Here is a 27,401-nt window from a genome sequence, read left to right on the forward strand (position 1 = left end):
AACAAAAGACTGAAATTTTTTAATGTGTTAGAAATTAGGCATATTATCTATGACTACCAATGGGAATGTTTACTAGACACTAACTTTCTTTGACTTGCACCCAAATGAGTGAATTTTATTTTCAAAAAGTTATAAAGAACCCTATTTTTATTTCTTTATTTATTAAAAAAAAGTCCTAAAGATGATAGGGAAGAGGCTTCGTGACAGTTGTCTTTTTTTTTTTTTTTCATATATATACTTAGGTATATAGCATTGAGCTAATTAACTGTAATTGGGTATGAAACAAATTAGATAAATCAAGGTGAAATATTTGTCCTGTGCACTTAAGACATACATGGTGGTCATTATCTTAGTGAGTTAATTTGTCTTCATAATTTTCTCAAATATATAGCTGAATACTCCAATCCATAGCTATCATGCCTTGTAATAGGATGAAAAAACTACTTTTAATCAGGATGAAGTCTACTCCAAACAAATAGTCTACTTCGCAAGTTTATAATCTTTAAGTAAAATCAGGCATTTATAGTAATTCTCTTGAATTTTTTTGACTTTTGAGTGATTGTGTGATATTAATCACTATTTGAGAAAGACTTTCATTATTGATTCTTACATATAAATTATTATATATTGGAAGAATAATCCATGCATATGCTTTCTTATATTCTCTTCCTCCACTGGGTAATGCACTGAATTTGTTCAGTGAAGAAAGCAATGAAAGGTATACTAGTTTTTCTGCCTGGGAAGTTCATTAGGCTTTTATTGGGCGGCTCAGGAAAGTATACTCTGTCTAGCATGAAACAAAATTCTGGACTTCCCCCTGCCCCAAAGCAGGTTTTTACCATAAATCACATTGTTAATATAAATAGTTTAGGCCTTGAACCACATATTCAATGAGGGAGTGGTTCAGATTCCAAATTCCCAGATGCCACCTTTCGGTGAGCATTGTAAGTAGGCCCTTCAAAAGATAGCAGCCTCACAGTTGCTATGTAAATTTTTTCTGCATGGATTTTTATGTTGAAATGAGGGTTCTTAATTTTTTACTCTGTAGAATGAAAAATAAGAATATTAAGAAATAACATTGAAATTCAGCATGTAGTTTTGGGTTCAAATTCTGGAATTATTCAGAAAAAAAATTTAGAAACACCCATTTAAAATTATCGAATACTATATAATAGAAAAAATCTTGAATGTTATTTTAAAATTTCTTTTAAGATTTTGTATAATATAAAATGATTTACCAAATAGATATTCTGCTGAATTTCTTGAAGAAATGGTCGGGAATCTTTTGTGTGTGTGTACACATGCATGTTAAAGGTAGATTTTTCTCCTGCATAATTTCTTATTCATCGTAAATTTATTTTGGGACCCAGTTATCCTAGTGATCCTGATATAATGGCATCTGAATCATAAAATTGCCTTTGCACAATTCATAAATTGACTTTGAATTTAGGATGTTTAAAGATTTGGTAGGTCATTTTCATTTTGCTAAAAGAACAATGAGATAACATTCCTTATATGTGTTTAACTTTAAAAGTTAGGTAAACTTTGAATATATTGTTTCCTTTTAGCCTGACAGCAACTTTGGAAAGATGGAATTGGTGATGTATTTTCTATTTTACAGAGAAATAAATTAACTGGATTTAGAGAATTTCTGAGTGTCCCAGGTCATGTTAGTTAATTATAGTATATGGTAATTCAAAGTTGACAATTTTAGTCTAGTGCTCATTTCTACTTTACATTAGTACCTCATTTTAGTTTAAACTAAATTTTATAACTCTTGATAACAACTGGAAAGAGCATTTCAGCCTTTGAGTGATTTCAAAATAATGCCTGTATTTTTATGAACTACTAGTTATGTTATTGACTTGTTATATATGTTCAAATGATCAGAAAATATGCATGGTTTATATTCATTAAAATAAACATGAGAGCTAACATTCATTAAATACTTTTTGCAAGTCATTGTGCTGAGTAGGTCACATGTATTAATATTTAATCTTCTAAACAGCCCTAATATGGGAAAGCCTAGTTTAAGAAAGTATATTTTTCTCCATATGTTGCTTAGTATTTCAAAGTGAAAAGGCATGAAACTTAGGATATGGTTTGTAATTCTTTTACTCTGTTAACTGGGTGGAGACTGTAAAAAGGATAAACGCAAAACATTGTTATATAGGTATTTGGATATCCGGCTTAGTTTGCTGCCTGGCAGTTCCATTCAGTGAGTTTTAGTTTAGGAGTGATCCTTGCATTACATGGAGAAATAAACTATGAATCATTGTAGTAAAATACTGGAAAGGATGTGTGAGGGTTATATAACATGTATGCTTGTTTCTTAAGCTGACCATACATGGATATTTCAAATAGGATATTCTATTATTGTATCCTACTTCTCTATATGTAATCCTTTTATTCTAAAGTAATTTTTTTTTTTTTTTGCTTTTTAGGACTTCACTCATGGCGTATGGAAGTTCCTGGGCTAAGGGTCAAATTGGAGCTACAGCTGCCGGCCTATGCCACAGCCACACAGCCACAGCAACGCAGGATCCAAGGCCGTGTCTCCAACCTACACCACAGCGCATGGCAACACTAGATCCTTAACCCACTGAGCCAGGCCAGGGATCAAACCCACAACCTCATGCTTCCTAGTCAGATTTGTTTCCGCTGCACCACAGCAGGAACTCCCTCTACAGTAATTTTAATCACCTATATTTTCTCCTGAACTCCCTCTACAGTAATTTTAATCACCTATATTTTCTCCTAAGTCTAACATAAACTTCTCCCTTACAATTTTTGTAATTAAATGCACTGTATGTCTGTTTTATTTTGCTCTTGAGGCAATGAAGAGCTTCTGTTTACTGTATTTAAAGAATAACAAAGCAATACAAATTTAGTTATTAATCTAACTGTATCATCTCAAGCATTAAGATCATTTTTTAGCTTAAATAATTAGGCCTTGGAGTTCCAGTTGTGGCGCAGTGCAAACAAATCCGACTAGGAACCATGAGATTGCGGGTTCAATCCCTGGCCTGCTCAGTGGGTTAAGGATCTGGCATTGCCTTGGGCTGTGGTGTAGGTCGCAGACACGGCTCAGATCTGGCATTGCTGTGGCCCTGGCGCAGACCAGGGGCTACAGCTCTGATTAGACCCCTAGCCTGGGAACCTCCATATGCCGAGGGTGCAGCCCTAAAAAGACAAATAAATAAATAAATAAATAAAAATAAAAATAGGCCTTTTCCATGTGTATTATTAGTTTTCTTGTGAACAAATTTCTTACCATTCCTGTAGTTTTCTTAAAAATTCTTAATTTTTTTTTTTTTTATGCAGGCTGTGTAGTTAAAATTTTATTTTTATGTCAGAAATGCTGCAACTTGGTTTATCATGGAACTAAGATGTGTTTTATGTTTTGCTTTGGTTGCTGAGTAGTCTGTACTTATGCATTTTTGTGTACTTCGTCACTTGTTCACCAACTTTTATTTCTGTAATTTGATTTGTTTAATAAGCAAATAAATAAGTTTTTACTGCTGTACAGTCTTACTATGACTTCTTGCTGTTGCAGTGGTATTGTTCTGTGGGATATTTATATGTTCTGTAGCTTTGTTATGTCATGAGTATCGTAGCCTGTAGAATGTGTTTTCATGTTTCTGCATATCAAGGTTATATAGAATTCAGTTGTCGAAAATATACTGTTTATATGTTCAAAGTAGTCATTTGGATTGTGGCATTCATCTTTTAGTAAGACTATAATTTACATAAAATCTAGTTTTAGATATTAATAAAGTAGACTTAGTAAGTTAAAAGGCTACCTAAAGAAATATGATCAGATATAAATAAGGCCTTGTATATTACTGTTCAGTTTACTGATATACTTTAAACAACATTTACATGGGATTCTGTAATTTGGAAAGATTGATTATGTATGTAGAAATTATAATCACTTGAAAGACATCTTTTTAAATTTTGTTCCACAAATCTTAAGTAATTTTATCTTTTTTTGTGAGGTTGGGTTTAGATTCACTTTTCTCTATACTTTTATTTTAATGTTAATATTTTTATTTTAGACAGACTTGAGAACAATTGGCAAGAAATTCCTCCCCAGTGACATCAATGGTGGAAAGGTAGAAAAGGTAAAGAAAAATGTTAACTTCCTAAATTATGCTAAGTAATTCATATGAACATCTAAATTATTGGAATTATTTTTTACAATGAAGACTGTAACTTCAGAATATTTTGGAGGCGAACAAATCACAGAGTTATTATAGTGATTTCCTGTACACATGGAAAATTATTAAAGTTTAAACTTTGAAACTTTTGGTGACTTTTCATCATTTAAAAAAAGCTTTTGTTTCAGGGATTCTAACTATGACACACTTACTTTACATGTGTGACTTACCAGATATTATTGGAGCTCAGGACTTTTTCGTATCTTTTCCTGTTACCACATTTATTTAATGAGCTTATTAATATAAAAGCATAAGATTGTGAGAGGATGATAGCAGTTTGGCAACGCCATGCATTTGGTTATTGCTGTCATTTTGCATAGCACAGATATGTGTTCATGTTATGAATTTTTTTAGTGATCTTTTTAAAATAGAAGGTACAGTTTTTAGATACCAACTAGTCAGCCTTTTATTTCTTATTCATTTATATTCAATTTCTTTTTATTTGAAAATACATGTAAATCGTGTCAACCGAGAGTTTTATATGTGTTATTGATCACTTTTTGAACTATAGGAACATCATTATCTATAATATAAAGAAATGCTTTCAATGTATATGTTTTGTGTTTCAATAAGTATTCTTATCATTTTAATAATCACAAATTTAAGATAGTTGCTATACTTCAGATATTTTAAATTTTAGATAATTTTTAAAAGTCTATAACATGTTCTTCACATTTTCTAAATATTGTTCCACTTATGCAATATATGGTGATCATTTCCCTGATAACAAGAAAGAGTGTATTTTATAGTCTACTTAAGCTTTTGAAGCAGATATTCTACAAGAGAGTTCTACAGACACCTCACCAATTCATTTTAATGCTTAACAACACCCTGTGTGTCAGCAAACTTTGTCATTTAACCTAAATTTCTTATGCTGCAACTTGAAGTCCATAACGTCTTCTTTGTCTTCCCTCAGGGGAAATGGAAAACATCTGGTTACCTTCCCTTGTGAATAATTCTTCATATACTTGAAGCTTTGTAAATGTCACTGCCACAGATTTCTTTTTGCTAAAGCCATCTATCTTGGTTCCTCTCTTTATTCTGACTCAGGCATTCCATTCATCTTCGTTTTTCTTCTCAGAGTCCTCTCTAGTTTCTTATATCTCCTTTTCTGGTTGTGGTAGCAGTTCTTAGACTTCAGTGTATGTCAGAATCACCCTGAAACTGGCTGGAATACGGATTGCCAGCTTTCCACTTCCTCTACTCCCATCTTTCTGACTCCCTTGAATTGGGATAGAGCCCTAGAATTTGTATTATGGACAGATTTTTGTGGGATGTTGATTCTGCTGGTCTGTGAAGCATATTAAGAAAACTTCAGGGTTATAGAACTAAACATTAGGCAGCACTCATGGGCAGGTCTGATGAATGCAACAATTCTTTAAAGGAAAAGTAACTAACATCAGAGCAGTGCTTGTGTAATCTTACACTAATTTATTTAAGAAAACTGACTTTCTGGGGAATTTCCATTGTAGTTCAGTGGATAAGAACTACACCAGTATCCATTAGGATGTGGGTTTAATACCTGGCCTTGCTCAGTGTGTTGGGTATCTGGTATTGCCCTGAGCTGTGGTGTAGGTTATAGACATGGCTCAGATCCCAAGTTGATGTGGCTGTGGCATAGACCAGCAGCTGCAGCTCTGATTCTACCCCTAGCCTGGGAATTTCTGTATGCCTTTAAAAAAGAAAGAAAGAAAATTAGCTTTCTGGATTATTAATTTTTCCATTTTTACTCTGTGTGTCTTTAGGGATCTCAGAACCCACTTCTGCTATAAGCCTGTGGAGAAAGTACTGATGAGACGTTTTTCTGCTTCCTCTACTTTTGCAGAGCATTTTTTTTAAATTAATTTATTTTTTGTGTCTTTTTTCTATTTCTTTGGGCCGCTCCCGCGGCATATGGAGGTTCCCAGGCTAGGGGTCTAATCAGAGCTGTAGCCTCCGGCCTACGCCAGAGCCACAGCAGCGCGGGATCTGAGCCGCGTCTGCAACCTACACCACAGCTCACTGCAACGCCGGATCGTCAACCCACTGAGCAAGGGCAGGGACCGAACCCGAAACCTCATGGTTCCCAGTCGGATTCATTAACCACTGCACCACAGTGGGAACTCCCTGCAGAGCATTTTTTGCTTCAAACAGTTTTATAAGTGGTCTCTTTATAATTCCTTTAAGTATGGCTAACAACAATGACATGTAACTTAAAGTATTTGAATCTAGAATTTTCTGTGCCAGATTTTATCCTTTAAAGTGTTCTTTATACTTATGTGGCTTTAGTTTATACATAAGAGGAGATGATAAAAAATATTCCCTTTTCACAGGAAACAGAAATTGATTTGGGTATCCCCTTTCCTGCTCTTCCCTTTTGATTATGCTTTTCCTTTCATTGCCTGCTTCTAATATGAGATAGAATTCTCTTCACAGTATTAATGAAAATGTTTTGAAAAATAATTTTAATAGAAATTTTAGAAGCTGATCCACAGGAATTATTCATTTTATTTGCCTTTAGTTAAAATGACATACATTACTTAAAAATATAACTGCTTTTTAGGCCGAAGTAAATGTGTAAGGAATATATTTTTGACATGAGATGAAATAATTGTGCTTCTTTGTAAAATAAGACTAATACAGTTAAAATTATTTTATTTGTGCCTTTATTGGAATGCTTTATTACCCAGAATTTTAGCAGGTTAATGGTAACAGAATCATTATAAAGACATGGCTCCAGTCACTAAATTACGTAAGTTATAGTTCTTGCTTAAACTAAATTTTAAATAAAAATTTTAAATAAATTTTATTTTAAGCTGTGCATGAGATAAGCAGAGTATATGAATAAGTAATCTGCTTGTTTCTTGAATATGTCATATTTTGGTATAAAATAATATTTTCTTTATAGTAGAAAAATAATGAGGAACTATACTCAATATTCTCTAATAACCTATAAGCAAAAAGAATCTGAAAAAAATAGGTGTATATGTATGTATAACTGAATCACTTTGCTGTATACCTGAAACTAACAACATTACAAATGAACTATGGTTCAGTAAAAAAAAAAAGACACCAAAAGTATGATTCCTAAAAAAATGATTCTTTATTAAAATTAGAAAATTTTGCTCAATGAAGACTTTATTAAGAAAATTTAAAAGGCAAGCTACAGACTGGGAGAAACTATTTGCAAACCATATCTGATGGAAGACTCATATGTAGGATATATAAAGAACTTTCAAAATTCCATATAAAAAATAAAAATAATCCAATTAGAAAATGGGCGAAGACATAAAGGGAAATTTCACTTATGAGAGGTTATTATGGCAAGTAAGTATATGAAAAGGTGTTTAATATCACTAGCCATTAGGGAAATACAAATTTAGGCAATGATGAGATATTGCAATGCACCTCTTAAAACAGCTGAAATAAGGCATAGTAACAATACTACGTCAGTGTTTGGCAAGGATGTGGAGAAAGTGGATCTCTTATATAGCTCTGGTGGGAATATTAAAATAGTATTGACACTCAAAAAATGAGTGAAAGAGGAATTGGATCATCTTCCAAATAGGTCATACTAGAAACTAATTTTGCAGAAACTAATTGAGGTAGAAAATTTTAAATGTGATATAAACTACCTGTCCCAGGAAGCAGAGGCGTGGTTTTGATGTGCTTCAGATATGGTGTAGAGAGGGAGAATAAAACAGTTGGGACTATTAACATAGGGGACAGATACAGGTTTTAGAATTATTGGGCTGCATTTAAATCCTGATTCTGGAGTTCCTGTTGTGGCACAGCAGAAATGAATCTGACTAGGAACCATGAGGTTGTGGGTTCAATCCCTGGCCTTGCTCAGTGGGTTAAGGATCTGGCGTTGCTGTGAGCTGTGGTGTAGGTCACAGATGTGGCTTGGTTCTGGCATTGCTGTGGCTGTAGGGTAGGCTGGCAGCTGTAGCTCTGACTAGACCCCTAGCCTGGGAACCTCCATAATGCTATGGGTGTGGACCCCCCCCCCCCAAAAAAAAACCATTAAATCCTGATTCTTGTGCTTATAATAAGTTTTAGTGGCTTCTGGCAAGTTAATCTTGCCAGATTTTAATTTTGTCATCATTCAACTATCTCCCTTATGACACTGAAGATTAAATAATGTATACAATGTACTAAATGTAGTGCGATGTTTATGGTGAGCATTGAGGATTATAAGCCATTTTTGTCCTAAGAATGCATGGATATTTATTACCTCATTTGGTGAGAGCTCCAAGGGAATTCAATAATGAAGTAAGGCAAATGAATGCTTTATTATTGACTGGGTTTTGGCCCCAAACCCTAATGCAGAACTTTTATTACTTGAGCTAGGTTGACCTTAGTATAATAGAATCAGAGTAGGCCAACGTCCTGCTCTATTTCCACTAAGTTCCAAGCCTGCCTGTGATATTACCACTCCTAAGAGGGAGAAAGCCAAAGGAAAAAGTGAGGGTTGGAGAGAATTTGCCCAATATTTAAGAAGCAAATACTTAAGAAGCAGGAGAAGAGAGGAGGCTATCTTTTTAGGAGTTATTTCCTTGAGCCTCGTGTGGTTCCTTTATGAGGGCTCTAGTCCTGTGTCTTCCAATCCCCTAGGAAGCTTATTCATTAAGCCCCAGGTTCCATACTATGTACCTGAGACAGAGCAGTAATCCCCTGTAGAGGTAGATTCAAGGAGTGTAGAGCAGAGCCTTCAAACTTCCTCTTCTGAGAGGCCGAAGTAGATGCTCACGTGGAGTGTATTGCCATTATAATTAAGACAACTTAGATAACAGCGTTTTCAGCATTTGGGAATTTGAGAGTGGAAGGGAAGAATGGAGAGCTAACAGATGGTAGGTCTGAAGTTAGGAGAAGACAGTTAATCCTGGAACATTGAATTTATATCTCTTGTTCTAAGACCTACAGAAGGGCACTGTCATCTGAAGCTTGAAACTAAAGTCTTAATAATTCTGTTAGTTGTCACTGGTTATTTTGGGAAAAAGTAGGATGGGAAAAAACCCAAGTAACGTTATCAATCAATATAATAGTTTTGTTCACATTCTTTTCTCTTTCCTCCATTTTCTTTTTAACATTATTTTGCAGTTCCATGTTTTCTCCATAAGATTGTTTGTAACCTTGATGCAAAGGTTTCAGACAAATTTAACAAGTGAAGAAGGTGGGAAAACAGTGTCCCCAGGCTTCTAAACCTAAGCTAGATTGTCCCATGGGCAATTTGTGTTTGGTCTTTAGGCCATAAAGATTATTAGTGGGGAGCAGTATGTGCCGGGGAAGCCATATGCTGCAACTTCTGATTTTTTCAGGGCAGGCTTTCTATTTCTAAATATTACAGGGTCCTGGAACATGGTGGCTTTTAAGACCAAAATCATGGGAAAAGGTTGTGACAAAAAGAAAGTAAAACTATACTTCCTACAAAACTTTAATATTTTTCATAATATCCACGTTTAATATTTTGCTATAGTTATTTTTAGAGCTTTAGCCTCTGAACCAAGGTGTAGAAGTTAATTATAAAATATAAACAGTCCTCATATAGCTTTGTTACCAGTTTAGCTATATGAGGACTGTTGTGCATTACTGTGGCGCCCTAACAGGAACGGCTTTTAAGTTCTGTTTGTGTTTTCTATTTACATTCTAGGACTGATAAGTTGTATATGCTTCTTTTTAAAATGTGAAATTGTGAAATAAAGACCTGATTTTTCCAAATGGAAGTGACCTTTTCAAAGCCTCAGCAACACCAACATCAACCACAAGATGGCTTCACTGCCTTAAAATTCAAAGCGAACGCTCTCTTGCCCTCAAATAGTACGGAACTTGGACATTTTTAAAAGGAAAAATAATTGAAAAAGTTTTAATTCTTAATTTAAATAAATTGTAATATGTTTCATATATGTTAATCCTTTCTGTGCTAAGTAATACAATTACCAGTGTTCCTTTTAGTGAGTTATTAAAGTCAAACATGCTCTTTTAATTTTAGAAAAATGGATTACTGAAAATCTGATTTTACTGAGCTTTATTTACAGGTGTTTATTGGTTAGGACTTATTGGTAATTAATAGGACTTCTGTGGAATTTTAAAAAAATGCACAGAACAATACATAAGAGAGATACTCTTCTGATAATTGAAAAACTTTACTTTTTTTTTAATTCTTCTGGAGAACAAGAAGCTAGAGAGGTGAAGGTTGGAAACAGGCAGATGACACATTGGTAGAAGTGTTACTTTTGACTGAAGTCCCACAATGTTTTCCTTGTAATTCTCTGGCTGTAATTACACTGGTTGAATAAGAGCAAATTTTGTGCTGTGCTGTTACTTTGATGTATAAATTGATGTTTTTTTACAGGGAATCTCAAGTTTGGGAAAACCTATTCAAGATTATGTTATCTGTTTGTAAATTACTAGACATTTATATGTTATTTTTAAAATTTCTAAGAGGTACAAACTTTTAGATCTTGTAATCAGAAAGATCTTATTATTTGTTACTTATTTTGTTTTTCCATTTAAACTCTCTGGATGTGTATGACTATCACTTGAAAAATTTGAGGTCAGGATTAGCGACTGCCTTCCTAAAGCCATTTTCTCAATGTTCCTGATGCTTTTGACATGCTTTCCTCTTGACCTTTTCCAGTCCAAGCCCCTCACTTTGCTAAAAGAGGTGTTTATTTGGCTTTCAGTAAACACTTCTCCTCTTTCACTGTATTAAGAACCTATTTGTGCAAGGTCCCATGTAAATACTTTATATGTAATATCTATGGAATCTTCAGAACAGCACTGAAAAATAGAAATAATTTTCACTCTCTACTTTAGAGATGAGGGAACTGCAGCTTCTCTAAAATGAGTCTTTTGTTTAATAATTGCCATGTGAATGGAATGTTCTTCCCTCAGCTGCCAAGCAAGCTGCTCTTCAGTCTTTAAATTCCAACTCAAATGCCACTTCTCTTTTGATTCTCTTGACCTCTTTTGAACAGAATTGACTTTCAAGAATTAATATTCCCATTGCCCTTTATACCTACATTTGTTCTTAGTATGCAATAAATTTTATCATAGTTTTAGAATGTGCAACAGAAAGAAGACAGACTTTGGTGTGAGGCAGATCTGAGTCTGTATTCCAGTTCTGTCTCTTACTGGCTGAGTTAGCTCTGTTAAAGTACTTTATCCTCTGCTCTCAATTTTCTCATTTAAGACACACAAATGATCCTAATATACTTTTTAGTTCTGGAGATAAATTAAATACTTTATGTAAAAATCCTGCTACATTTTCTAGTGTATCTAGTAAGTGCTACATAAATTACAGTTAAAAACATAAGGAAACTTTTTTAATCATGCAGTATTTTTATGTATATTTGTGCAAAGCAGGGGCTGCAGAGATTAACAGCTCCTGCCTTCTTGGAGCGTATAGCCTAATGAGAGATCCAGAAATCAACAGTGTCAGTATAGTGAGACAAATGCTATGTCAGAAGGACATACAAGAAAGCTGCAGCCATTTCAGCTTGGTGTGGTGAGGTGGAGAGGTTGCTTTTCGTACTAGACTGTTACTTTTTAGAGTTTTGATTTTCGTTAGGGGAATAATAGGCAGATCCCCATTTGGGGGCATATTTAAAAGCTTAGGGTAGGAGGGTGTATGTGGTATGTGCATGAAGGTTATATCTGTATATACATGCGTAATACACATACACACATATTATTTCTATTTAGAAAAGTAAACTACAAAAAAAGGTATTTTACAGTACGAACTATAGAAAATAGAGCTCGACAAATCTTTTTGACTGCTAATAATACATGGAAGATAAGTATATTAACATTTATGATTCTTAGAACCTGAACGCTCCTCCTGTGTTTGGGGGAATTTCCCATCTTCAGAGTCTTTGATGGTGGAGAAGAAAATGCTGGATACTTTCCCCCAGCTTCTTTTGCACCTGTGCCATGCATATCTACCTGCTGGTCAGGTTTAGCTACACATGATACGGGTTAGTCACACCAAAAAAGCCGGAACTAGGGTGAATCCTCTTTGGTGGTAGTAGAAGCTACAACAAGATTGCGTTTCTAGGGCAATAGCTGCAGTAGTGCGGGGTAAATGTCTGGCGCTAGTGAGATCTGTGGTATGAAGTGTAGAGCTTGATGCTTGAGAGTGCTGGATCTTTCCGGCTCATGAACGCTGATTGTCAGCATCTCTTCCCTGTTTAGAGTTCAGCAGTTGAAACAGCCGCAGAAATTGGCAAATGGCTACGAATTAGGGCTTCTTTTTCCCCTGCCTATCCCAAATGTTTCATCAACACACCATTGTCATCAGACCATTTTTGTCTGTTTTTTTGGTTTTGGGGTTTTTTTTGGTCTTTAGGGCTGCACCCTCAGCATATGGAGTTTCCCAGGCTAGGGGCCCAATCGGAACCATAGCTGCTGGCCTATACCACAGCCACAGCAACGCCAGGTCTGAGCCATGTCTGCAACCTACACTACAGCTCATGACGACACCAGATCCTTAACCCACTGAGCAAGACCAGAGATTGAACCTGCGTCCTCATGGATGGTAGTCAGATTCGTTCTGCTGAGCCATGACGAGAACTCCCCAATTTTGTGTTTTGATTTTGTTTTTGTGCTATGAAGGCTACAGACCTATTTTTCTAATTCTCCTGACACTTCTGTGAACTACTCAGTGTCTTAATTCAAAATATTGTGTAAATTATTTGAGTAATTTTAATGTAATATTTGATATATACAAACATATCTTTTGAAGCTTAATGAAGTGAGCACCTGTGAAGCATCAAACCTGCTGGGAAATGATTGTTGTGAATTTTGAGTTTAGTTTTCCTTGACTTTTAAAAGAAATATTTTAGTTACATATGTAATTATTTCTATTTGTAGTATAAAAATTCCTACAATGTCTCATTATAAGCTGTACTATGAAATCACCGAAACTGAAATTGGGAAGAAATATTCTTCATTAGGTGCTTGTGAACTGGTCTGAGCTGGCTTCAGCACTCCCCTGGATGTCTCTCTTCATTTACTTAGTTTTTTTCAAAAATGTTTTATAATTTATTGAAAATATATAGGTTGTATATCTTTTTTTTTTTTCCCCCTGGACCTACCCTCAACATGCAGAAGTTCCCAGGCCAAGGACTGAATATAGGTTATCTTTTGCAAGCTTTATACCTGAAACTTCCTATTTTTCTTGTAAGAAATGTTTTTTTTTTTTTTTTTTAAATACTGTTTTTTTTCTGTTATGGGTACATAGGTAACTGATAGTTATATGTTGATTTTAAATTTGCTGCCTTATACTTATTATTCTTAATAATATATCTGTATATTCTTTTGTGTTTTCCCTATAAATATACCTTTTATTGATACTTCATGAATGGAATCACATGGTAAATACTTGTTGTATCTGACTTCTTTCACTTAGTGTAATGTTTTTGAGAGGAATCCATGATGTAGCTAGATGTGGCTTGGATCTAGCATTGCTGTGGCTTTGGCTGTGGCTGGCAGCTGCAACCTGACCCCTAGCCTGGAAATCCCCATGTGCTGCAGGCATGGCCACAAAAATAAAAAGATTTACTGTTTTTATAGCCAAGTAATATTCCATAGTGTGTGTGTCTGTGTACCATATCTTTCTCCATTCATCCATCAATGGACATTTAGATTGTTTCCATATCTTGGCTATAACAATAAACATGCAGTAAACATGGGAGTGCACATACATGTATTTTTTTTATTATAACATAAAATAGTTAGTCAGTAGTTAGTATTTATTGTTGAGTAGTATTCCATTGTATGGATTTACTGCTTTTTTCTTTCCATTCTCTAGTTGATGGATGTTTAGATTGGTATGCATAGGTCTCTTTTATTGGCTTTTCATTGTTGCTGAAAGTGTGTTTGTATTTTTATTATTACTGTTATTCCTTAGATTGTTTATTTGCATCTTTACTCTTTGCTTCCTGATCAGTCTTGCTCAATATCAATTTCATTAGTCTTTACCAAGAACCAATGCTAGACTTTGCTAACCTTTATTTTATATTTAATTAGCTATTTCATTATCTTTATTATTCTTTCTTGTACCATGTGTTCTGTTGTTCTTCCCCAACCTGTTAGTTCAACACATTTATTTCCTCTTCTTTTCTAATATAAGCATCTTGAGGCTTTTAGTTTTCTTCCTATCTCTGCTTTAACTATATCCCAATGTTTTTGTACATGGTGTTTTTTTATCATTCAGTCCTAAATATTTTTCAGTTTATATTAGGGTTTCTTCTTTGACTGTCTTAATTATAGAACATTATTACCTTTTTTTCTTTTTTGTTATATATTTTTAATTCAGTTATATTGTGATCAGAGAGTTTGGACCGAAAAATAGCTGTGTTTAAAATTCTATAGCAGCTTGATAGATGTTCATAAAGGTTGCATGTTTGCTTAAGAAGAATGTTTGTTTCCTGATTATTAGGGTCATAATTCTATATAAATTCTCTAGATTAGGTTTATTATTTTATAATCTCTGATAATTCCAAATTCTCAACTCCATAGAGCTTTATATTTTTTAAAAAAAATTTGTAATGCTTCTCAGGTTTTATGGCTAGTTTCCATGTGACTATCATGACGTTTTCTTCTAATTTTATGTTTCTGGATCTTTCTGCATGAAAGTCCTGGGCATCTTAATCAGGAAAGCTGTAGAAGGGACATTTGGAGGTAGTTGAGTGCCATTAACTTATGCTGCATTAAGATTCTGGCTAAGGTTAACTTTGCTACTTTTCCATTAGCCCAAAGATGAGGCTCTCAGTTGCAATATTGTTACTGTCAGAAGCAAACAGATATTCTCTGGAGGAAACTGGAGGAAAGAGTCCTCCAAATTGAGGCTTTCCATAGATGCCTACATGGGTGACATGGGGAAAGTTCAGAAATTTCTAACATTATGTTTCTAAGAGTTCTCTTTTATTCCAGTTTTCTTGAGTTTGATATCATCCTTAGGTTAGTACAGATGGTAGTTTTATTTTTTTTTTCTGATCTATTCCTACTTCACTGCCATATTTATTAGTATCAAGTTTTGTTAAAATTGTATTGAATTGTTTTGACAGCAAAGGAGTAGAGCATCATAAAAACTTATCCTTCAGGCTTTTAAAGCAGCTATAGGCAGGGCCACTATTTCTTATTCCAAGGCAACTTTGAATCATTACCCAGTTTCTTAGATCCTCAAATAGAGATGTGAATAGTTCAACCAAAAACTTTTCATATAAATGAAAGGATGAATAAAATGAGCCTAGAAAATCTCTACTGAAGCCACTGGAAATGCTTTTGGAAGTAGTGACAGAGAAAAGAAAGAAAGAAATTTTTTTAAGTTTGATTTTTTTGGAAGTGTAATTTCCATAGAACATGTTTGTTTCAGCTGTGCAACATCAGGATTCACTACTTGTAAACACTGCAAAATGAGCACCAGGATAAGTCCAGATAACATCCATCATTTTACGTAGTTAACAAAAAATTATTTCTCTTGCGATGAGAATTTTTAAAATCTATTCTTTTAACAACTTTCAAATGGACAATACAATAATAACCCTAGTCACCATGCTCTATGTTACATCCCTAAGACATATTTATTTTATAACTGGAAGTTTTTACTTTTACCTATTCCTCCTTTCCCTCTCACCCTTGCTCTGTCAACCACCAATCTGTTCTATGTATGAGCTAGGTTTTCGTTTTTTAGATTCCACATATAAATGAGATTGTATGGTATTTGTCTTTCTTTGTCTGGTTTATTTCACTTAGCATTGTGACCTCAAGATCCATGCATGTTGTTGCAAATGCCAAGACTTATTATTTTGGGAGTTCCCATTGTGGCTTAGTGGGTTAAGAACCCAACTAGTATCCATAAGGATGTGGGCTTGACCCCTAGCCTCACCCAGTGGGCCAAGGATCCAGCGTTGCCATAAGCTGCAGTGTACGTCGCAGATGTGGCTCGGATCTAGCATTGCTGTGGCTTTGGCTGTGGCTTTGGCTGTGGCTGGCAGCTGCAACCTGACCCCTAGCCTGGAAATCCCCATGTGCTGCAGGCATGGCCACAAAAATAAAAAGATTTACTGTTTTTATAGCCAAGTAATACTCCATAGTGTGTGTGTGTGTGTACCATATCTTTCTCCATTCATCCATCAATGGACATTTAGATTGTTTCCATATCTTGGCTATAACAATAAACATGCAGTAAATATGGGAGTGCACATACATGTATTTTTTTTTTTATTATAACATAGTATGCAATTTTAACTAATGGTCTTTTTAAAATCTTTTTGTTTTTATTTTTTATTTTTTTGCTTTTTTAGGGCCATGCCTGCAGCACATGGAGGTTCCCAGACCAGGGATTGAACTGGAGCTACTGCCGCTGGCCTACACCACAGCCACAGCAACACCAGATACTCAACCCAGTGAGCAGGGCCAGGGATTGAACCCACATTCCCATGGACACCAGTCGGTTTTGTTAACACTGAGCTACAACAGGCACTCCCACATATTTTTTTGAGTTAGAGTTAGTGTTTTCATTTTCTTCAGATCAATAAACAGACATGGAATTGCTGGATCATAGTTCCATTTTTAATTTTTTGAAGATCCTCTATTCAGTTTTTCATCAAGTTTCATTCCCACCAACAGGGCACAGGGGTTCCCTTTTGTTCACGTATTCACCAACATTAATTTCTTGTCTTTGATGATGATAGCCATTCTGACAGGTGCATGGTTGCGATTTGCATTTCCCTGATAATTAGTGACGTTGAACATCTTTTTATTTACCAGTTGACATCTATTTGTCATCTTTCAAAAATATCTATTCAGAACTTCTGCTCACTTTTAAATCAGATGGTTTGGGATTTTGTTTTTGTTTTTGCTATTGAGTTTTATGATTTTTTTGTATATATTTTCGATATTATCCTTTTTCAGGTATATGATTTGCAAATATTTTCTCCCATTCAGTAGGTTGCCTTTTCATTTCACTTATGGTTTTCTTTGCTGTACAGAAGCTTTTTAGTCTGAACTAGTTCTACTTTTTTTTTTTTTTTTTTTTTACTTTTGTTGCTTTTACTTTTGCTGTCAGATGCAAAACACCATTACCAAGACTGTCCATGTCATCTTCTAGGAGTTACATGGTTTCATGTCTTTTGTTCAAGTGTTTAATCCATGGGATTCTTAGTTAAAAGAATCCGAAGAGGTTTGGCAACCAAGGGTCAACCTTGAGTGAATCATGGTTCAGAACTAAAACAAAACGAAACCAAAGCACCAACAGCTATAGAGAACAGTCCTGGAATAATTGGTGAAATTTGGGCTAGGTATTAGAAGGAAAAAAAAAAGAGGATATTTGAGAATTGTTCGTTTCTTTTGTGTGATAATGGTTTTGTAGAATGCCTTTATTCTTTTTTTTACTTTATTCTTTTTATTATTCTTTAATAGTTATTTCCAGAAAGAAAGAAATTGTGATTTTTAATTACTAAAAGGACTATAGAGGATGAAACTTTTTTATTCTCTTAATTTTAATCCACTTTGCAATAATGTGGAAGATTTATTAAAAATTAATCATTCTGACTGTATGGCCCTGTTTCTAGGATTGATGGAAAATATGATAATTATGTTGTTAGGTATAGATTGAGAAGTTTATTTCTCAAAGAAATTCATAAGATTTTAAAAAGAAATGGCTAGAGACAGAAATTTGAGTAGCCAAGGAGTACCAAAGATTGCCTGTAGCTACGGGAAGCTGTGAGAGGGGCATGAAACGGACTCTCCTTCAGTGTTTCTAAAAAGAACCAATCCTGCTGACACTTTGATTTTAGACTCCTGGCCCACAAGACAGTGAAAGACTGAGTTTCTGTCATTTTGTTCCATCAATTTCATTTAAAATTACTGTCATTTTTTACTTTGGGTTTGCCCTTGACACCAGTTGAACAAAGATTCTGAAGTTAATGCTCATTCAGTTTTGTGGATGTGTTTGGGTGATTTTAGATTCAAGGTTAAAGTTAGGATTTAGGATCTCAACATTTTATTCTACCATTTATGTTTTATTTAGATCCAGTACTTCCCTATTTTTTGACTATAGAGTATACAATAAACTTAATATTGTAAACATATGTAAAAATTATGTCTTAATAGAATCTTTCTGAATTGTGGAACTATTCTTAAGGCCTGTTGATACATGTTGAAAATTTACTATCAAAATATTGTGTTGTTTAGGAGTTTCTAAGGATATTCTAATAAATAGTAGCTCCTTTTCTAATTTGGTTTTCAATCAAGAAGTAAAGAAGTGGCAGATATGGGCCAAAATATCAACTTTACCATTGATAAAGATTAATTTGGAAGATGTGGCTTGATGGGAGAGCCAAATGGATACATTAATTGAACTGCAAACCTGGCAGGATTGTACACTCATTTATGGTGGTGCCTGTCCAGTGAAGAGGCTGATTTGGTACCTCCTTTTTTAGGGTCCCAAGAAAAAAAATGGTGAGGATGATTCCAAAATATGCATTATATTCTTCCCAATCACTTAAGTCATTCCATAAATGGATGTGTTAGTTTCGTGAGGCTTCTGTAACAAATTACCACAAACTTAATGGATAAAATAATAGAAATTTATTCTTTCACAAATCTGTGGGCCAGGAGTCTTAAATCAAGATGTCAGTAGGGTTGGTTCTTTTTGGAAGCTCTGAAGGAGAGTATATTTCATTCCCCTCTCATAGCTTCCCGTAGCTGCCGGCAATCACTGGTGTTCCTTGGCTACTCAGATTTCTGCCTCCATATTCCCAATGGCCTTTAGACCCAGTGTCTTTGTGTTTATTTCTTCTTTTCTTCTAAGGACACTCATCATTGTATTTAACATAATCCAGGATCATCTCATCTTTAGCTACTGACCTTTATTAGGTATGCCAAGTCTTTTTTCCCAAGTAGGTTATGTTTACAGGTTCCAGGTGGACATATCTTTTGGAAGGGCCACTATTTGATCCAGTAAAAGGGATGAAGAGGCCAGGAGTTGGAGTAATTAAATAAGTAAACTTACTACTTGCCCGGAAAAATCAGGAGTTAGGAACAGGTGTTTCTCCCTAGCGTTTTGCAGCTTTTTGTTCTCATGGTCAGCCAGATGTCAGAGACCAGCAGAAATCATCTTGTTCCTACCCTGAGATTGCATTGTTGGCGTTATCTTCAGTTTGTGTTTCTTTGACAGAATCTTTTAAAGCCACTTGTCCTTTGTGTGATCATTAATTGTTAAAACTAGGTAATATAATCTACATATCCATTTAATTGCACACAAATAAAAGTCAGTTGGTTACAACACATTGAAAGTGAACTAACCAGTGAGGTGCCATATAGAGATATAGAGATATAATAAAGAGTAACTTTTTTTTGGTAAGCATGGTACTATTTAAAGATATATTTTATACTATGGAAGGTGTCACTTTATGTTAAACTTATTTTTCAGACACATAAGCAGATTTTGATCTTATTTCCCAATAATGCCATAAGCGTTTCATTATATTAAAACCTGTAATAGCTAGTTAGTCCATCAATTTTATTTTTGTCTTTGACTGAAATATGACTAGAAAGAACATTTCTTCTCCTTAATGCTAGTGCATATAGGATAGCATTAGATTTAAACTCATTTAAAAAGAAAATGTGAAAATAAGTTAAGTATAACTCACATTTCTTAGATTTTGTATAGTTAAAATTTTGGAGTATTGTATTCTTTATTTTTGCCAGAAGAGGGTGTACTTTAAACTTGATGTTTTTTGAACAGAAAGCATTCCTTTCAACTGCTGCTGTAAAATTGATGTCCCTTAAAAAATTACTAAGTTCTTTAATTCCAGAAGTTCCTTAATGTACATGGTCGGAAAGGGGGGATATATGTGAACACTTAAGAGCACAGAAGGCTAAAAACGTCATTTAATATACCTTTAATCCAGAAAAATAACTTTTTTTCCTAAAGTTTTCATTTCTTGTTACTTTCTAAAGATGAATTCAGAATTATATATTAAAAAATTCTTCAGGAGACCTTTTTGAAGTTTAATCTTTAAATGCAAAAAAACCTCCACCCTGGTATATGTAACAGTTAAAATTTTTAGCTTACTTATCATTATAAATCATAAAGTATAACCATTAAGGAAAATAAAAACACTATAGGTGAAAAAGCTGTGGCTAGAAAGTGATATTTATTCCTTTGTTTTTTGACAGCTTGAAGGTCCATGTGTTTTGCAAATTCAAAAAATTCGCAATGTTGCTGCACCAAAGGATAATGAAGAATCTCAGGCTGCACCGAGAATGCTGCGTTTGCAGATGACTGATGGTCATATAAGTTGCACAGCAGTAGAATTTAGTTATATGTCAAAATTAAGGTAATTAGTACTTTATTTTGTGTTTTTGTTATAGAGTATTTAAAGGTACTATTCACCATGGATTTGAAGACCTTTGAAAAGAAGGAATGCATTCTTAAAAGTGCATATTAGTTATTCCGAATAAAGTTTGTATTTGTAAAGAAAATAGCTTAAAATGGAGTTAATTGCTTCTTGCTTCAGTGTTAATAAAAATAGAAAAGTAACTATTTTAATTTTATCACTAAATTTTAGGTTATTAAAAATTACCAGAGCAGTTTCTTTAAATATGTTACAGTTCCCTCCTTGACAGTTGTGTCTGTCACAGTTTATTGATATAGAAAAGTTTATAAATGAATGAATTTTCTTGGGGAAAATGATTGAGGCTGGAGAGGTTTGTGTGCCACCCCAGTTTCTAAGAGGAGGAAGAACTCCATAAGGAAAAATTTTCCAATCCTTTTGGCTATTTTTATGAGACTTTTAGAATCATGCCTGTTGGAATGAAGAAAAGCACTAAGAAGGACAGGAAAGTGTCTTGTTCTCAGTGACCCCATTAGATCAGTTTGAGCTCTGTTTTCTGAGATGGGAATTTTCATTGGACGTTGTAACCATCCCTCCCACCCCCTTTCTTTTCTTAGTCTTTTTTTTTTTTTTTGTCTTTTTGCCTTTTCTGCCTTTTTAGGGCCGCTTCCCCTGGCATATGGAGGTTCCCAGGCTAGGGGTCGAATTGGAGCTGTAGCCACTGGCCTACGCCAGAGCCACAGAAACATGGGATCCGAGCCATGTCTGTTACCTACACCACAGCTTACGGCAACACTGGATCCTTAACACACTGAGCCAGGCCAGGAATCGAACCCGCAACCTCATGGTTCCTAGTCAGATTGGTTAACCACTGAGCCACGACGGGAACTCCATTCTTAGTCATTTTATATGCTTCTGTTTGCTGCGCAGAGTCCTTTGAGCTTTTTCGTTTAATGTGAAAGCCTAGACCATACTTCTGTCCTGAGCAAGCATTTAATAAGCATTTAGCATCCACTGTGTTCCAGCCTCTTTATCTGGTGCTGGAGGGAGAAAGGTAAAAAGAATTTAGATTTTGTCTCCAGGGAGCTTATATGACAATGAGGTAGGCACACAACATACAGATTACAGTAAATGCATCAACTGAAATGAATAGGAGTTCAGAAAATTGCCTCTACCTGGGGGGAATAAGGAATGGGAATATGAATAGGTGTTTGAGAGAGATGAAAGTGGGAATAACACATGCAAAAGACTTGGTACCCTAATAACAGATGATTGAAAAGTTCCATTTGGACCAGCTGGGTTATTTGGGATTGTGGTATGTGGAAGGAAATGCGGTAGGTTGGGGCCTTGTGTGCAATATTCAGTGATTTCTTTTTTTCTTTCAACTAGTATCTATTACTTCCTTAGAAAATAATATGTTCATCTGAAATGTTGATTTGCATATACAAAGGGGGAATATATTGACTTTGTGATTATGTTGTCTTCTTTTTGAAGAATAGAAGGATTCCTACTTTTGTGAAGAAACATAGCCTTTCCTCCTTTAACAAATTCAGTCAGATCCCCTCTAAGGGAGTTCACAGATAGATGACTAAGAAGGAAGACTTGCCATATAATAGTTCATTCTCTCATTTTATTTATCTATTTTTTTATTTATTCATTTATTTTATTTTATTTTTTGGTCTTTTTTTCTTCTTAGGGCCGCACCCGTGGCATATGGAGGTTCCCAGGCTAGGGTCTAATTGGAGCTGTAGCTGCCGGCCTACACCACAGCCACAGCAATTTGGGATCCGAGCCTTGTCTGTGACCTACACCACAGGTCATGGCAATGCCAGATCCTTAACCCACCGAGTGAGGCCAGGGATCAAACCCATGTCCTCATGGATGCCGGTCGGGATCACTAACCACCGAGCTACAGCAGGAACTCCTCATTTTCTGATGTTATTGCTATATATTTCTCTGAGGTAAATGAAAACAAAAGATTAGCCCCAAGAAGAGGGTCCCTTATGCTGCCCACTATTTTCTTTTGTTGAATTCATTACAGTTTGACAATTGAAAAAAATCACTGCAACTTTCTCATTCACTCATCATTGAAGTAGCATGTCTACTTTTGGTGCTGTAAAAACAACATCTTATAGAAGTGTTCTCACATGTGAATGATTTGGGAGCTTTTTTATATTATTATTAAAGTATAGTTGATTTACAATGTTGTGCCAATTTCTGCTGTACAGCAAAATGACCCAGTCTCTCTCTCTCTCTCTCTCTCTCACTCACACACACACACACACACACACACACACACACACACAAACACACACATTGTACATTTCCTTACTTTGTCTTCTCCTATGGTCTATCCCAAGAAACTGGATATATTTCCCTGAGCTATATTGATTATCCATTCTAAATGTAATAGTTTGCATCTACTAACCCCAAACTCCCCATCCATCCCACTCTCGCCTTCTGCCCCTTGGCAACCACAAGTCTGTTGGAAGACTTTTTAAAAATTTTTTTAATAATGATTTTTATTTTTCCATTATAGCTGATTTACAGTGTTCTGTCAATTTTCTGATGTACAGCATGGTGACCCAGTTACACATACAAGTATACAATCTTTTTCTCACATTAGCATGCTCCATCATAAGTGGCTAGATATAATTCCCAGTGCTATACAGCAGGATCTCATTGCTTATCCATTCCAAAGGCAGTAATTTGCATCTATTAACCCCAAATTCCCAATCCAGCCACTCCCTTCCCCTCCCCCTTCGCAACCACAAGTCTGTTCTCCAAGTCCATGAGCTTCTTTTCTGTGGAAAGTTTCATTTGTGCCATACATTAGATTCCAGATATAAGTGAGATCATATGGTATTTGTCTTTCTCTTTCTCACTTCCTTCACTAGCATGTGAGTCTCTAGTTCCATCCATGTTGCTGCAAATGGCATTATTTTGTTCTTTTCTTCTTTTTTTTTGTCTTTTTGCCATTTCTTAGGCTGCTCCTGTGGCATATGGAGGTTCCCAGGCTAGGGGTTGAATCAGACCTGTAGCCACCGGCCTACACCAGAGCCACACCAATGCGGGATCCAAGCTGCATCTGCAACCTACACCACAGCTCACTGCAACGCCGGATCCTTAACCCGCTGAGCAAGGCAGGGATCAAACCCACAACCTCATGGTTCTTAGTCGGATTTGTTAACCACTGTGCTGCAGTGGGAACTCCCCGTTCTTATCTATGGCTGAGTACTATTCCATTGTGTCTCTATACCATATCTTCTTAATCCAATCATTTGTTGATGGACATTTAGGTGGTTTCCATGTCTTAGCTATTGAGAATAGTGCTGCAGTGAACATGCGGGTGCATGTGTCTTTTTCAAGGAAGGTTTTGTCCAGATATATGCCCAAGAGTGGGATTGCTGGGTCATATGATAGTTCTATGTATAGTTTTCTGAGGTACTTCCATACAATTTTCCATAGTGGTTATAGGAAGACTCTTTTCAAAATAAGTTTGGTTAATAAGTGTTTATTTTAGAAGGAAGGTAGAACTCACTACAGAGGATAAACCAGGAATTGATATAGAATGTTTTCTCTAGTGGGCATTGCATTTCTTTGGGATGCTTCTTTCCACTTATCTGTTCTACCTCTGGCCCCACTTCTCACTGTATTTTTTTCTGTTCTTTTTGTTTGTTTGTTTGTTTTTAGGGCCATACCCACAGCATATGGAAGTTTCCAGGCTAGGGATAGAATTGGAGCTGCAGCTGCCTGTCTGTGCCACAGCCACAGCGATGCAGGATCTGAGTCATGTCTGCGACCTACACTGCAGCTATTGTCAATTCTGGATCCCTGACCCACTGAGCAAGGGCAAGGATAGAACCTGCATCCTCATGGATACTAGTCAGGCTCGTTACCACTGAGCCACAACAGGAACTTCCTTTTTTTTTTTTTTTTTTTTTTAAATTTCATTGATGAGGGAGAATAAAGATACTTTGGGGTGCCAATAAAGTAGTAATTAAACCAAAATATGCTCTCTGAGTAAGAGTTAGTTGTGGCCCTGAAGGTGATGTAATAAAAATTGTATTAAAATCTTAGCACTATTTGTTCTTTTCTGGAAATAGAGCTATAATTTAATTTGATGATTAGAACTCTTGATCAGTTATTCTAATAAAATTGTATGTCCAGCTTCAAATAATTTGACATCTTTTTCCTCTTAACCTATTATTTTTTTAATCTCCCTTTTCTTATTTTATTTTCTTTTATTTTTTACTTTTTTTATTACTCAAATAAATTTGTCACATCTGTAGTTGTATAATGATCATAACAATCTGATTTCACAGGATTTCCATCCCACAGCCCAAGCACATCCCCCCACCCCACAAACTGTCTCCTCCAGAGACCATAAGTTTTTCAATGTCTGTGAGTCAGCATCTGTTGTGCAAAGAAGCTCAGTCTGTCCTTTTTTCAGATTCCACATGTCAGTGAAAGCATTGGATTTGGTGTCTCATTGTATGGCTGACTTCACTTAGCATGATAGTTTCTAGGTCCATCCATGTTGCAAAAAATGCTAGTATTTCGTTCTTTTTAATGGCTAATATCCCATTGTATATATGTACCACATCTTCTTGGTCCACTCCTCTGTCGATGGACATTTAGGTTGTTTCCATGTCTTGGCTATTGTAAATAGTGCTGCAATGAACATTGGAGTACTTGTGTCTTTGTGAGTTGTGGTTTTCTCTGGATAGATGCCCAGGAGTGGGATAGCTGGATCAAATGGTAGTTCTATGTTTAGTTTTCTGAGGCATCTCCATACTGCTTTCTACAGTGGTTGTACCAATTGACAGTCCCACCAACTAGTGTTCCTTTTTCTCCACACCCTCTCCAGCACTTAGTGTTTGTAGACTTTTGGATGATGGCCATTCTGGCTGGTGTAAGGTAGTATCTCATTAGTGATTTACATTTCTCTAATAATGAGTGCTGTTGAACAACTTTTCATGTGTTTCTCTGCCATCTGTATGTCTTTGGAGAACTGTCTGTTTAGATCTTCTGCCCATTTTTGGATGGAGTTGTTTGTTTTTTTGGTATGGAGGTGAAGATGTTGTTTGTAAATTTTGGAGATCAATCCCTTGTCAGTCGATTCAGTTGCAAAGATTTTCTCCCATTCTGTGGGTTATCTTTTCATTTTGTTTAGCGTGTCCTTTGCTGTGCAGAAACTTTGAAGTTTGATTAGGTCCCATTTGTTTATTTTTGTTTTTATCGTCAATGCTCTAAGAGGTGGATCTGAGAAGATGCTGCTGTCCTTTATGTCAGAGAGTGTTTGGCCTATGTTTTCCTCTAAGAGTTTGATAGTGTCTGGTCTTATATCTAGGTCTTTAATCCATTTGGAGTTTATTTTTGTGTATGGTGTTAGGGAGTGTTCTAATTTCATTCTTCTCCATGTGGCTGTCCAGTTTTCCCAGCACTGCTTATTGAACAAGCTGTCCTTTCTCCATTGTATATCCTTGCCTCCTTTGTTGTCATAGATGAGTTGGCTGTAGGTGCGTGGGTTTACTTCTGTGCTTTCTATCCTGTTCCACTGATCTATATTTCTGTCTTTGTTCTAGTACCATGCAATTTTGAGGACTCTTGCTTTGTAGTATAGTCTGAAGTGGGGGAGCCTGCTTCCTCCAGCTTGATTTTTCTTTTTCAGGATGTCTTTAGCTATTCTGGGACTTTTGTGCTTCCAAACAAACTTTAAAATATTTTGTTCAAGTTCTGTGAATAATGTCCTTGGTAATTTGATAGGGATTGCATTGAATCTGTAGATTGCCTTAGGTAGTATAGTCATTTTGATAATATTAACTCTTCCAATCCATGAGCATGGTATATCTTTCCATCTATTCGTGTCATCTTTGATTTTGTTCATCAGTGTCTTTTGTCTCTTTAGGTAGGTTTACTCCTAGGTATTTTATTCTTTTCGATGCGATGGTAAACGGGATTGCTTCCCTAATTTCACTTTCTGCTCTTTCATTGTTAGTGTATAGAAATGCCTTCAATTTCTGTGAATTAATTTTGTATCCTGCGACTTTGCCAAATTCATGGATGAGCTCTAACAGTTTTCTGGTAGAGTCTTTAGGATTCTCTAGGTATAGTATCATGTCATCTGCAAATAGTGATAGTTTTACTTCTTCCTTTCCAATTTGGATTCCTTTTATTTCTTTTACTTCTCTGATTGCTGTGGCTAGGACTTCCAGAACTATGTTGAAGAGAAGCGGTGAGAGTGGACATCCTTGTCTTGTTCCTGATCTCAGCAGGAATTCTTTCAGCTTTTCACCATTGAGAATGATGTTTGCTGTGGGTTTCTCATATTTGGCCTTTATCATGTTGAGATAGGTTCCCATTATACCTACTTTCTGAAGGATTTTTATCAGAAATGGGTGTTGAATTTTGTCAAAGGCTTTTTCTGTGTCTATTGAGAGGATAATATGGTTTTTATTCTTCAATTTGTTCATGTGGTGTATCACATTGATGGATTTGCAGATATTGAAGAATCCTTGCATCCCTGGGATAAATCCCACTTGATCATGATGTATAATCCTTTTAATTTATTGTTGGATGTGGTTTGCTAGGATTTTGTTGAGGATTTTTGCATTGATGTTCATCAGTGATATTGGCCTGTAGTTTTCTTTTTTTGCAGTATCTTTGTCTGGTTTTGATATCATGGTGATGGTGGCCTCATAGAATGAGTTTAGAAGAATACCTTCCTCTGCAAGTTTTTGAAATAATTTCAGAAGAATAGGTGTTAGCTCTTCTCTAAATGTTTGATAGAATTCGCCTATGAAGCCATCTGGTCCTGGACTTTTGTTTATTGGAAGTTTTTTAATCACAG

General features: G+C 35.5%; 1 protein-coding gene across 2 annotated transcripts in view; it reads left to right on the forward strand.

Moving 5' to 3' along the window:
- TDRD3 (tudor domain containing 3) overlaps positions 1-27,401 on the forward strand; it is a 181,236-nt gene that overhangs the window by 57,269 nt on the left and 96,566 nt on the right. For both annotated transcript variants that reach the window (XM_047755867.1, XM_047755868.1), the window contains exons 3-4: positions 4,059-4,124; positions 20,391-20,551. In XM_047755867.1, the coding sequence (XP_047611823.1) occupies positions 4,059-4,124; positions 20,391-20,551 (227 nt within the window). The remainder of the gene's footprint in view (positions 1-4,058; positions 4,125-20,390; positions 20,552-27,401) is intronic.

Source organism: Phacochoerus africanus, chromosome 13, assembly GCF_016906955.1.
Source record: "Phacochoerus africanus isolate WHEZ1 chromosome 13, ROS_Pafr_v1, whole genome shotgun sequence".
Lineage (NCBI taxonomy): Eukaryota > Metazoa > Chordata > Mammalia > Artiodactyla > Suidae > Phacochoerus > Phacochoerus africanus.